The 12,689-nt window shown below is 41.8% G+C and overlaps 3 protein-coding genes across 3 annotated transcripts; all 3 read left to right on the plus strand.

The window, feature by feature from the left end:
- The first annotated feature begins 474 nt into the window (after positions 1-474).
- Positions 475-12,300, plus strand: LOC140943104 (uncharacterized). The gene is made up of 4 exons (XM_073392163.1): positions 475-633; positions 7,522-7,916; positions 10,084-10,249; positions 11,192-12,300. The coding sequence occupies exons 1-3, from the start codon at positions 538-540 to the stop codon at positions 10,151-10,153; spliced, it is 561 nt and encodes a 186-aa protein (XP_073248264.1). The 5' UTR covers positions 475-537; the 3' UTR covers positions 10,154-10,249; positions 11,192-12,300.
- LOC140943353 (uncharacterized) lies at positions 3,394-5,361 on the plus strand. The gene is made up of 4 exons (XM_073392433.1): positions 3,394-3,604; positions 3,896-3,970; positions 4,564-4,814; positions 4,915-5,361. The coding sequence occupies exons 1-4, from the start codon at positions 3,394-3,396 to the stop codon at positions 5,269-5,271; spliced, it is 894 nt and encodes a 297-aa protein (XP_073248534.1). The 3' UTR covers positions 5,272-5,361.
- On the plus strand, positions 11,129-11,521 carry LOC140944765 (uncharacterized). Its single transcript, XM_073393873.1, has one exon. It carries the CDS (start codon positions 11,129-11,131, stop codon positions 11,519-11,521), a length of 393 nt encoding a protein of 130 aa, XP_073249974.1.
- Positions 12,301-12,689: the final 389 nt, after the last annotated feature.

The following is a 12,689-nucleotide window of genomic DNA, read 5'->3' on the forward strand; positions in this document are numbered from 1 at the left end:
GAAGCTCAGTGGGTTTTGCCAGTAATGAACAAAACAAACCTGTATTAAACCTGTTTTGTTATCTAAAGCATCCCCTTCTCTTTTATATGGGTATGGTATGGGAACATTCTTTTACGCACGGCTGAGAGCTAGTGAGCATTACCAGTAGGTTTAAGTTAAGCTTCATTTTAATTTTTATAAAGAGTACAGTGTGTACTCACATAGGACCCTCTCTCCTTTCAGATGCTCGTACACCATAATCATCTGCGCAGAAAACATCAATCCCATCATAGCATAAAGAAGACGGTTGTTGTGTTTATGTGCAAACAAACGCCATCGGGGCGCAATTCACGAAAGGACGAATAGACGAAAAATGCTAGAGTGTGTCCGCCATTTTCTCTTTTTTTTTGGAAGAAATCGCTGACCACAATAGGCGCAATATTGGTGCCCGGTTTTTCTCTGCCACGGTGCTCTCAGTCATCCGAGCAAGAAATCGATGTAACATGAAGTAACAAACAAAACATATTGGTCTTTCGGGTTTTCTATGGAAGTTCAGTCATGTCAGAAGTAGCGGAGCCATATGTAAAGCGAGTAAAATTAGCAGGAGATGAAGAGGGTCAAGGTACAGCTAAAACCAGCAAAGAGGCTGAAAAGGTGGGGAGTGATCTTCAGTTTTCCTACTTGTCACTTAGTTCCAAAACCAAGGGTAAAGTCACGTAAAGTCAAAACATGTGTACCTCGCAGCCTCCTCCTCAGGCGCTTCGTTTTTCGCATACCTCGTTCTTTACCACGTGCACACAGTCACCTCATTATTATGGCCCCATGATTTCAGTGATTTGTCCTAGCAAATTGCCCATACATTTTATTTTAAGGAAAATGTCCTCCCTCTGAAATCCAAAGGTTTATTTTGTTGTACAGCAGCCAAAGCAATAAGAACAAAACTGCTTTCCAAAGGGCAGACAAGTAATTAACATTTTAATGATACTAAATCTTGATAAAAAGTTACAACTTTCTTTCTAAGTTCCTCAAAGAGGTATCTTAAATGAGAAAAGAAAGTGGCCATGAAAATGAGACCGTAGCCTTGGCTTTTCCTGATCACGTACGGCACTACATTCAGACCGAATTGTCTTTCGCAGCGATCGCCGGTCCTTTCTCGCTAGTTTGTTCTCCACTTCAAACGGTTCCAAACGTCGAGTGGTCTTGGACTTGAGTTTTCCACCAACATTTTTTGTCAATAGTGGCATTCCATTGAACTCCTACCAGGATTCTCCATTCAAACTCCGACTACCGGGCATGAGCGACCGTTTGTGTGAACTCATTTTGGCTAAAGGCCAGGGTTGTTGCGTTTACAGAAAAGACCTTCAACGCGCTTATCGCCAGTTTCTGATCGACCCTAAAGACCATTATCTGTTGGGCTTCACATTTGACAATCATATTTATTTTATAACATAGCTAGATAATTCGCCGCGTGCTTCATATTCCTATTGAGCACGCTGATGACGTCAATAAACTATTCGTAACTCCTCGAGTGGTTGTGAGCTTAGCAATCCCGAGTCTCCTGAGTGCATCCATAACTCAGCAATACACAATGAAGCGTTTACCATGTGTTTTATAAGGAAGTTTAAGAGGAAACGTTTGAATTTGTTAACCGATAGTAAGGAAAACAGGTGAGTGTTGTTCAGTTGTTGTTGTCATCTCCGCGAGCTGTGCGGGCTATGGCGTGAGATCATTCTTTTCAAAGTTGTTTCCTCTCAATAACAATTTTTCGGTAAATTAATAGTTTTCCGGTACCTAAATACGGATTTTACATTCATTTTAGAGTACACTTTCTCTCAGTTTCCGGATAAAAACATAAGAAAATATAGGCACGTAAACATTGACGCGTACTGCTTTGAGCGCACCCTACAATAATAAAATTTTAAGTTAACTGCTGCATTGATCGCTTTCATGTTATAAAACAATTAGTTCATGCTTCAGCAGTGCGTATGTCGAGATATTGAGCACGTGGGAAGTTTGGAGAGCACTCAAAAGGCCAGAGTTGCCCTCGGCTGCGCCTCGAGCTACTCTTACGCCTCTTTCGTGCTCTCCAAACTTCCCGCGTGCTCAATATCTCGATATACGCACGCTGACGCATGAACTAATTGTTAATTGACTCGCGGTGTCCTTTTGGTTTACGGACCTCGGCCATGATCTGTCAAGGAACAACTTAAGCCGTCATATATATTTTCACGCAAGCCGGCTTTTCCGCCGATGTTTACCCCCGGTTTGGGGTATTCCCATACGTTACCTATACGGGTATGTGCCGCCCGACGTAGCCTGTTCCAGGCGTTCAGATAGTAGAGCGCGGCAGTAAGCGGGGAGCGAGTTAAGTTGTACACCGGGAAAACGGGGGGCTAGTCTCCCTTCTTTTTTTTTTTCTTCGTGAATTTTTCTCCCGCGCTCTACTATCTGAACGCCTGGAACAGGCTACACCCAACGGGGTCGTGATTTTGAAGCTCCTGATTTAGAACGGGTTATCCATTTCAGAGGCGTTTCCTAGAACGGGGTATAATATTTCGAACGCACGAAAGCTCCAGTTTTGTAAGCAGCCATTGGAAATTATTCAAGGACAGATTGCTTTTAAAAATACGGTTCAATGCGTTAACAAACAAACTGTTGTACTCTTGTTGCACCCCAGAATGGAGTATAAAAAATTGGCCCATTTCTAGAACGGGGTATCAGTTTTAGGGCGAATTCTATAACGGGATATAAAAAATTGGTCCATTTCTAGAACGGGGTATCAATTTTAGCGGAATTTTTTTTTGAACGGGGTGTCAATTTGGAGTCCAGGGAGGCACATACCCACCCAAAAAATACCCAAGTGCTCCCCCGGGTGTTTACCTAGATGATTTTTACGGCGCTGAACTCGTCCGTCGCTGGCTGACAATGCCTTTGCTACTCTGCAATTTATTTTCGATACCCTAGGCTTAGCCTCTTCGCCTGAAAAAGATTCACCGCCGGCCTTTGTGATGGTTTCCTTGGGTTTCCTCGTCAATTCCAAGGATTTTACATTACGTGTTCCAGAGACTTCGTGCATTATCCGATGAGTTACATTTGTGGTTGTCACGCGAGCGCTTTACCGTCAAAGAACTGCAGTCTTTGCTCGGTAAACGTTCTTTCGTGTCTGCTTGCGTCCACGCTAGTCGGATTTTTCTTTCTCGCCTCTTGAACGCTTTGCGTAGTTTCCCTTCCAACGCTAAATCTCAACTAGTCACGTTGGAAATGCGTCACGACTTGGCTTGGTGGCAAACTTTTCTTCCCCTTTACAATGGTGTTTCGGTTATCAAGCTTCAAGCCAGCCGACTGGTCCTTTGCTAATTTTCGTTTCACCACGGATGCTTGTCTGACTCGCGGCGGAACCACGTGCCTCGATAAATGCCTTACATTCTCTTTCCTGGATTTTGTCCTCCACGCCACGTCTCACATCACTGTCACATCTCTGCTCTGGAACTCTTCACTGTTATTGTCGCGGTTAAGTTCTGGGCCACAGCATTGCAACATCAGCGATTTCTCGTCTCCTGCGACAACGAGGCGGCGGTTACGGTGATCAATTCGGGCTCCACCAAGGATCCTTTCATGCAGCGCTGTTTGCGCCAGTTGTGGTTACTTCAGCGCTTCATGATGTTGCCCTCCGCGTCCGGCATATTCCCGGCGAGCATAACACATTAGCCGATGCCTTGAGTCGTTGGGATAACACCTCCTCTCACACTCAGTTGGCCCAAGCGACCACAGCTCTCGGGATCAGTTACGTTTTCGAAGAGATACCCGGAGACTTCTGTTATTTTGACGTTGTTTGACATTTTTTCGCTTTTGTTATAGTTTTTTTTAATTGTTTCCTCATTTCAATTATTCAGACATTTATCGTTTCTTTTTTCAGGGAACTCTACCAACGTTTCTTCATTAGATGCCTTTGCTCAGCGTTTAGTTCATTTGGCTTTTGCCGCATCGACTCGTAAGAATATTAAGTCTCACGTTAACGTTTACACTAGGTTTTGTCATTTCGTCCGTGCCTCTCCGTTCCCTGTTCAGATCGATTTGCTTATTCGTTACGTTGCTTATCTCACCCTTTCTGGTCGAACCTACGCCACTATCATCAATCATATCGGCAGTCTTAAACATGTAAATCAGCTGTTAGGCTTCGGAAAGGTCTGTGACACACATTATCGTTTTCAGTTAGTTTTAAGAGATGTTAAGCGCTATCTCGGAGTATCCCCGAACCGTAAAAAAAAAATTGAAAATTGTAAATTGTAATTTGTTTACCCACTGATCACTAAGGAGTTCATAAGAACTCGTTGAGACGTGTCCGTGCGTTCCAGATCGAATTGGAATTTGGAAGTGTTGGTTTTTAAGGAGAGGGGAAAACCGGAGTACCCGGAGAAAAACCTCTCGGAGCAAAGGAGAGAACCAACAACAAACTCAACCCACATATGGCGTCGACGCCAGGATTCGAACCCGGGCCACATTGGTGGGAGGAGAGTGCTCTCACCACTGCGCCACCCTTGCTCCCCTGACAAACATCCTATTACTCCTGAACTTTTGCTGCAGGTGTACTACCTTTACATGCAGCCATGTGGGCTTTGTTTCTCGTCGCCTTTTTTACCTTTTTACGGAAATCTAATTTAGTCTCCGACGTAGCAGATCGCATCTCAACTAAAGTTCCTTTGCGGCCTGATTTAGAGTTTTCCTCTCAGGGGGCATCCCTACATATTAAAGCGTCTAAGACTATTCAGTATCAACAGCGTTCTTTGTCAATTCCCTTGCCGTGCATTCCAGGTTCCCAGCTTTGTCCAGTCGGGGCTTTAAGTAGCCTGAATTTCATCCGATTACTTCGAGTCGTTATTACTCCCTCAGTAAAGGAGAAAACGACTCGAAGCAATCGGATGAATTTCAGGCTAGGCTTTAAGGCGTCATTTACGCCTTAATCCAGGGCCCTCGCATGCGCCGCTTTTCTCGGTTTTTTCTCCCACGTCTCGCAGTTTATTGCCCATCACGTATCGCCATTTTTCCCAGTTTGTTTCGCGGGTCATTCAAGCGATCGGCTTAGTTCCGGTCCATTACTCTCCCCATAGTTTTCGATGCGGCGGCGCGAGTTTCGCCTTTCGGTGTAATGTTCCGGCGGAACTTATTCAGTGGCAAGGTGATTGGCAAAGTGACGCCTACCTAGTTTATCTCGAAATGTCCTCAGCTCAAAAGAGACAAGCAGTAAATTCCATGGCCGCCCAGATTCTTCTTTTATCTCGAAGTTCTCACTAGCATGTCTTTTTTTTATAGCTATATCTATATACCCAAATATATTATCTTTGTCGCCCTATAATTAATATCTCTTTTTTCTCACATTCACGTCTCTTCTCTTATACCACCCGACTTCGGTTTGGGCCTTTTTTTTTCGTTTGGCGAGTCTGTTGATTCAGTCACGACCTTTCGCGTTAGTCAGTGTATAGCGGTCGATCCTGGCTCAATAAATTGTTGGCCCAAACCTCTTCTGGTGTGGTTAGGGACCAGTCATAATTTAAGTTGGAGGAGGGGGGTGGGGGGTGGAGGAGGAATTGTTTTTTATCCCAAATTATTTCCAGACCCCTACTCAATAGCACCCTTGTTTCTTAGGTACCCTCCCCTTCAATCATGTTAAAAGATTTAAGGGCCCCCCTTTCTTACATAATACCCAAATGGTAATAACAAATAACATTTTCTTTACTTTACCGTTCTTACTCACTGTCACTTCCGAATGTGCCAACTACATAATCGTCATCTGAGAGTGATTCGTGATCTTGCTGGTCAGCATAGGACATGGAGTCTGCCATTTCCAACTGTTTCTCTTTTATAGAATTAAGCTCATTATTTCGCAGTACGTGGCAGCTGATGGTTTTTATTTTGTCACTTTTTTACCATACTTGCCAAGTCCATGGGCAGTTAGATATTTCTCAAGTTCTTTGAAAGTTAGTTGTTGCAATGTTCCTTTTAGAGACATGTCTAGCCAGTCATACTCATTGTATGTTTTTAGGTCTCGTTTGCTTTTGTCGGTTTGCCTCTGAGTCGACCTGATGGATTCTTTGAGTCTCAGTGTTGTCAGGTGCTCCGGATATGAAGGCACGTATTTTTTATCAACAGCGAACTTTGTTGCATATTCTTTAATGGCATCTGTATCATTGAGGGTTATTTCTGATGAATTTTTCACATGCTGGACAATGTCAATACCGTACTTCTTGCCTTACGTAGAAGATATAACCAAAATACTTACACTAAGGCTGAAGAAGTGAGAAGGAGGAGAAGAATGAAAGAACAAAAAGGAAAGAACCAGACCAACAAGCGGAAAGTTTATCAAGGCAGGCTAAAGAGGTGTGTAAACTTTTGACTGGGAATGGAGAAATAGACATCACTCAAAAAGCCAGTATTCCTGTGATTGACAGTAATAACCTCAACAGAGAAGCACTTCACACTAAACTGAGAAAGAGATTTCACCTAGAGCCTCTCAAACAGCTTATAGAGCAAGGATATATCAGTGATTGTGTTATAATTATTGAGATAAGACAAGCCATCGAAAGGTTAGAGGCCGACAGGACCGCTTCAGGGAAGAAAGAAGATAATCAGCCAAAGCTTACTGCTTTTTATATGAGCAGTACATGCTCTAATAGCAAAAAACTTGACAGTGACACAGACAGTGAGTCCACATCAACCTCATCTACAAATAATTATTCGGATAGTGAGATTGCATAACATGACTTTATGCATGTAAGTGTTGATGCACCTACTATTTGAGCATTAAATCTTTTTGTCAAAATGCTGATTAAATTGTTTTAGTATTACACAATAGAGCGGTTTTCACTTGACTGTCGTAAAACCACAACCAAAGTAAATACACTAGCCAACCAAAGGGCGTAGTAAAACCAAAACCAAAACCAAAACCAATCCCTTTCGACAGTCAAGTGAAAACCGCTCTATAGGACTTTGTTTAAAACTGAATCAAAATCAGGTCCTTTAATACTTGAGCATCATGCTGTTCAGTAGGGATGCTACTTAAAAGAAACTTGAAGACCCCCCCCCCCCCCCAAAAGGTCATCTTTTGGCATTTTAAGGCCCCCCATATTCCATCCAAAAAAAATTGAAGGCCCCCCAATTTCTACTCCACCCCCCCCCCCCCGCCCCCTCCAACTTAAATTATGACTGGTCCCTTATTGAGAGTGCGTGATTGTGCAATAATTACGTTGAGTGATTCTTGGTAACTACGCATCGATCATTTTACGTCACCGAGCTTAACTGGTCGCTAGGTTCTCTGATCGGTCAGTCATAAGCTCGTTTCGTTGGGCAAGTACACTAACCCAACCCTCCCACCCTAGGGAGTCTATTGATTCAGTCACGACCTTTCGCGTTAGTCAGTGTATAGCGGTCGATTCTGACTCAATAAATTGTTGGCCCAAACCTCTTCTCGTGTGGTTATTGAGAGTGCGTGATTTTTTTGCATTTTGTTTTACCAAGTTTATGTTTATGCACGCTCATATCTACCAGGCACCCAAAGAAATCTTACTGCATGAACTGGAAAGACTACAGAAAGTGTTGTCAAACAACTTGCTTGAAGCCAAAGAACACGTAAGAAATTCTGTTGAAGATTTCATGGAAGACAAAGTACGCAAATTGGGCCCAATGATAGGTCACTACTTCTCTACATTCCAGTCATTAAATATCATGACAAGAAATGATATGGACCGGGCAGTTAAAAAAATGTATTGTTTCAAAAGTATCCGAGATGCAGAAGAGGAGCTGTTTCAAGCGGAGCAAGACTGGGACTCTTTCTTGAAAGAAGTAGATCATACGTTTGATCGTTTGTGTGGTTCAGTAAATGATAAAGAGCTTGGCTCATATGGACCCTGTGAACTTAAGTTAACTGATGTTTCTACAGAAAGGTTAGTGTAGTAGGAGATATGGTGGCATGCATGAAGCCTGTGGACTTTCCGTAGGGGCAGATCTAGGAGGGGTCAAACTTGTGGAAAGTGTTGAAACTGTTTTATCGCCAATCCTATTTCCAAAATGTAGACCCTAAAAGTTAATCATTCATTGGTAGTAAACGTTGAAGTTCAAAGAATTTCTAAAGAATTGTTAATGACATCTGTGGGTAGCTTTGCCCAAGCCAGCCCATCTGATACGGTGCGATAAAAAATCAGAAATTCTGCGATTTTCAAGGTGGATTGTGCAATAAGATAGGACTAATATGCAATAAATTATGCAATTTTTTCAGGGCTAATTAACATTGTTTTACCAGGTTTCAAAGGAGAAAAATCACTTTAATGTTGTTTAACAGGCAATTGGAATGTAAAATAATAATAAAACATCTATTTTAAAACAAATCAGTTAAATTTGTCTAATTACCTTACCCGGAAAAGAAAACACATAAAAAGAAAGAAAAAGGACACTTGTTTAACATTACATGATGCCGTTACACTGCTGACCCGGGGGGGGGGGGGGGTACTGCCATATATTGGCTATATAGGTATGTGCCGCTGTGAAGGGTATGGTTTTCAGGCAGTTTACTCTAGGATAGGGTATATAAATCAGAGTGTTTGGGTCTAGAATAGGGTATCATTTTTCAGGAAAATGATCAGTTGGTTGAAGATTTTATCTAGACAAGGGAAACAGCTACTCTAGGATAGGGGGATTTGGGGAGTTCACTCTAGTATAGGTTAGCAAAATTCAGCTGAACTAGCTCTGGTATAGGTTAAGGGTTCCAGGGTCCCAGCGGCACATCCCCACCCAGAAATTCCTAAAGTACACCCCCCCCCCCCCGGACTGCTGACCACACTGCATGTCTCTGAAATCAAAATGGCTGCTCAGATATGATACTGCGATCGAAGGTTTCAGATGCCTTGCAAGGCTTTCTTTAGTGCTAAATCACCTTAAGTAACATTAAGATTGGGAAAATATTTGATTAAAGTTAGAATTTATTGTTGGCTTTACTTGAATTTAGCATTTTTTAATGAGTTATGAGATTTTCCTCAAATTGTGCGATCAGATGCAACTGTTTGAGGTGAATTGTACGAAGTCGCACCATTGCGTAATATAAGATGGCCTGCCAAGCATCTTAGATCTGTTGCAAAATAGGAACTTAAAGCAAATCGCTATGGCAACCTCTACTACAGTGGCTGGAAGTAAAAGAGCCCAAAAATGACACACTGCGCATGCTTAGAGATGACTGTTCACCATAACGCCAAATCCTACATCGTGAAGATCTGTTTAATAAGTGGCGTACTCGCTATATAGTGCATGAGTATAAAAGTCACCTTTTCTCCTTTTTTTACAATTACCGGTTTCAAAACGTTTCATAGATTGTTTTTCACTTATCAAGAAAGCATTTGACGCTTCTGGTTTTCCAGTAATTATCATGAATTATGTCTTCGGCTTCCCTGTGTTTTACTAACAGTGAAAGCAAATGGTCGAGAAACCCCGCAGTCTCTGTTTTTGGTGCCACTTGCTTTAAGTTGAAATTTGGCAGGCTACAGACTGATGTACTCTCCCCAGGGCTACACATCCACTCGTACGACTGCCGTAGTAGAGATCGCTGTATCGATTTGCTTAAAGTCCCTAAAATCTCTTCTCGGGGGAGCTCCAGCGATTCCCAGAAGCAGCTTTTTGTTGCAAGAATTTTGCAAGAACTTTTTGGGCGAGTGGTGTTAAAATTTAATCACTTTGAACTGAAGAACATCACTTTCAATCAGAATATATTATTTTCTAATGCTGTGTTAGACTTAGTTAATCACAGTGGTTTTTCAGTTTGAATTTCTCCAATAAGTGCTGCATCGAGGCTACAGTGCTTCTTAACTCTTTTGTCCCAAATGTGGCCATTATTTGAGGGCAGTGCTTAATCAGGGGCAGGCTTATTCCAGTAAATTGGGTTAAAAACCTTTCACAGTTTTCTTGAGCTTTCTGTGATGTCAATCATGCAATAATTTTTTTTATCATAAATTTGATGATTGACATCAGTCATCAATTGCTAATATGGAAAATCTTCCAAATTTGGTTGGTGCTAGGTGGTTATGAAAAATTAGAAATGAATAATAAAGTGATTTTCTCTTCAAGGCAATTCTCCATTCAAGACTTGCTAACCTCAGCATCCACTGTCTTGGTAATTCTGCGTCATTTTGCATGACTGCCATGACGTGAGCATGTGGCCCAAGTGGAAGCATGCAAGGCAGAATTTGAGGCCCATAATGGACAAGTTGTTGTCATCAGCTTCGGAAATGTGGTAAGCATCAAATTAGCCTGCTTTGCTGACTAACTAAGCAGGTATATTGTCCTGAGGGTGTCCATAGACAGTAGGTTGAACAGGGGCGGATCTAGGTGGAGGGTGCAGGGGGTGTGCCCCCCCCGGAAATGACCTTCGGCTTTCTAATACAACTGATATTCCGTATTAGAATTTGTTTAAGTCACCAGTCAGTTACGCCATTCTTTAGTGGTGTACCCCTCGTACAAAAAATCCTGGATCCGCCCCTGTTGAACAGTAATGTATAGATTTAGCCAGGGCTAAAAGCGAAGCTCTCGTTAATATCTTTAGTTTACTGAAACAAAATATAAAATCGTGTAATGCTAAGCGGCGACGGCAACAAAAACAGACAAAAAAAGCAGTAGGTCTAATTAGCAAAAAACATCAGCACGTGCAGCACACTTTTTTTGTACATTTCTTTGCCGTTGGTTTGCACAACGACAACGTGAAACTTTTAGAAACGTCCGAGTTACACGTTTTATGGAGGAAATGTTGTGTGTGGTCCTGTTCACTTTCTTTTTAATGCCGCTCATTTTTGCCTTGGTGGCCGCTAGCATTTCTCATTTTCTCACCCCCCAGTATAAAATTTTCATGTTATTCTTCAAACGAAATTGGTTGCTCTTTCTCTGTTATCCAGGCCAATGTAGACATTAACATTAAGTCGAAAGAAAGAATCGGCTTTGTTGTTGTTGTTTTTTATCTCTAAAAGTCCTGGTGGCTATGCGATGTACCGCTTAAACCCGCTTAAATTTCACCCCGGTTTACATGAAGAGGTAGACGCACGTACGGACGTACTCCATACGGACGATTTTCTCAGAACCAAAATTTCTCGTATGCAAAGATTACCAAATTTTCTTACCCATGGTGCTCCGCTGCGCGCCCTCTGCTCGCGAGAGCTCCGCTATCATTTTATTTTATTTTCAGGCTGGAGCTAGGAGGTGGCTGAAGGACACAAACTGCAATCTGAGAATGTTTGTTGATCCAGAACGACATCTTTACAGCGCCCTTGGTCTAAGGCGATCATTGACAAACGCTTGGAGTATATCTAAACTTGTTTTCTATGCGGAGCAGAAACGAGCTGGGAGGAGGATGTTTGAGGAGGATGATCCTAATCAGATTGGAGGAGATTTTATTTTAGATGAGCAGGGAAGATTGGCATTAATTCATCGCAGTAAAATTCCAACTGACAAACCTTCAGTTGAAGAACTCTTGAGTTGTGTCAAGGACCTGGATAGAGCAAAAGCAAACTCGTAATGATTTTAAGAGAAGAATTTAACGAAAGTATTGTAATTCAATTCTTTCTTAGTTAAACCCTATTTCCATTGTTTACACTAAATGCCATACATTGCCAACTGAAAAAAGCCGATGACAGCCTTGGCAAGACGGGTAATCAAAACCTCAGTTTTTTAATCTCTTTAGGGTTGTAATTTGACTTGATCAACTCAGTTGATAAAACCATTTTTTTTCTTTCACTGCCCCATCGATGCAACACCACAGTTTCTTGAGAAAGTAACTCCTGTATACGTATGTGTAACCAGCCGATTCGCCCAACGGCGATTTGCCCGCAGTAGAAGAGAGACTTAGAGTTACGTTCATGGCAAACGGCAAACGTGAATTTGTACCACGTGACCAAGTTTCCCCTTACGGTAACTTGTGCTTTACTATTCATTACTTTTACCCCAAAATTAATAGTTTCACGTTATTTTTGTCGATAACTATTGTTTGGACTGTTTTTAGCTGCACGCTTTCTAGTTTGAGAAATTCTTAACTTGAATCTGACATTTCCCGTTTACCGTAAACGTCACTTTAAATCTCTCTAATATCGATTCATAAGTTGGAACAGTACATATTGCAATATCCAGCAGTTTCCTAGTGTAGCATGGTAAAATGATGGCTGTGACTGAAACACTTGTCATGAGGTCACTGCTTGAGGAATATGCCACTGCACTTGTGGACTGCTCGAAATGTTTAATGTAATGTTGGAATGCCTGTTTTTGGTTTCCTACGATTTCATAAAAATATTTTTAAGTACACGACTGTTCCCGGTTATTTTTGTATCTTGTCTTCTATACTGCATGTCCTTCATTCTTGTTTGCATGTTCATTCTGGATAAAGTCTTAACGGTTTCTAGCAGTCCTTTCTATAGTTATCTTGTTTACCACTTTTGTTCAGTTTAGCTTCCTCCCATAACTTTCCCTTCAGACTCCGCCAAAAGAATCGTGGCTATCCTAAATTTGTTAGTAACACAAGTGAATAAGATGTTCTCAGTTCGACTGTCAACGCGAGAGAATTGTGTCCTTTTTCACATCCTTTGTTTTTCATTATTACCCCCACAACCCAGGCTGTAAAGAAAAGCCTTACTCAAACTTTTACTATTTAAAATTGACTCCGAAACATTCATTCAGATCCTCTTTTTGTTTAT

The sequence above is a fragment of the Porites lutea genome, chromosome 7, assembly GCF_958299795.1.
Source record: "Porites lutea chromosome 7, jaPorLute2.1, whole genome shotgun sequence".
Classification (NCBI taxonomy): Eukaryota; Metazoa; Cnidaria; class Anthozoa; order Scleractinia; family Poritidae; genus Porites; species Porites lutea.

Bases quoted from the DNA above. Each gene is read 5' to 3' on its own strand.
- LOC140943104 (XM_073392163.1), top strand. From the start codon at position 538: ATGTCAGAAGTAGCGGAGCCATATGTAAAGCGAGTAAAATTAGCAGGA. The intron at 634-7,521 runs GTGGGGAGTGAT...CATATCTACCAG, and splicing joins CCAGCAAAGAGGCTGAAAAG to GCACCCAAAGAAATCTTACT. The intron at 7,917-10,083 runs GTTAGTGTAGTA...TTTCTCTTCAAG, and splicing joins ACTGATGTTTCTACAGAAAG to GCAATTCTCCATTCAAGACT.
- LOC140943353 (XM_073392433.1), top strand. From the start codon at position 3,394: ATGCCTTACATTCTCTTTCCTGGATTTTGTCCTCCACGCCACGTCTCA. The intron at 3,605-3,895 runs GTTTGCGCCAGT...TTCTTTTTTCAG, and splicing joins GGATCCTTTCATGCAGCGCT to GGAACTCTACCAACGTTTCT. The intron at 3,971-4,563 runs GTAAGAATATTA...CTTTTGCTGCAG, and splicing joins GGCTTTTGCCGCATCGACTC to GTGTACTACCTTTACATGCA.
- LOC140944765 (XM_073393873.1), top strand. From the start codon at position 11,129: ATGGTGCTCCGCTGCGCGCCCTCTGCTCGCGAGAGCTCCGCTATCATT.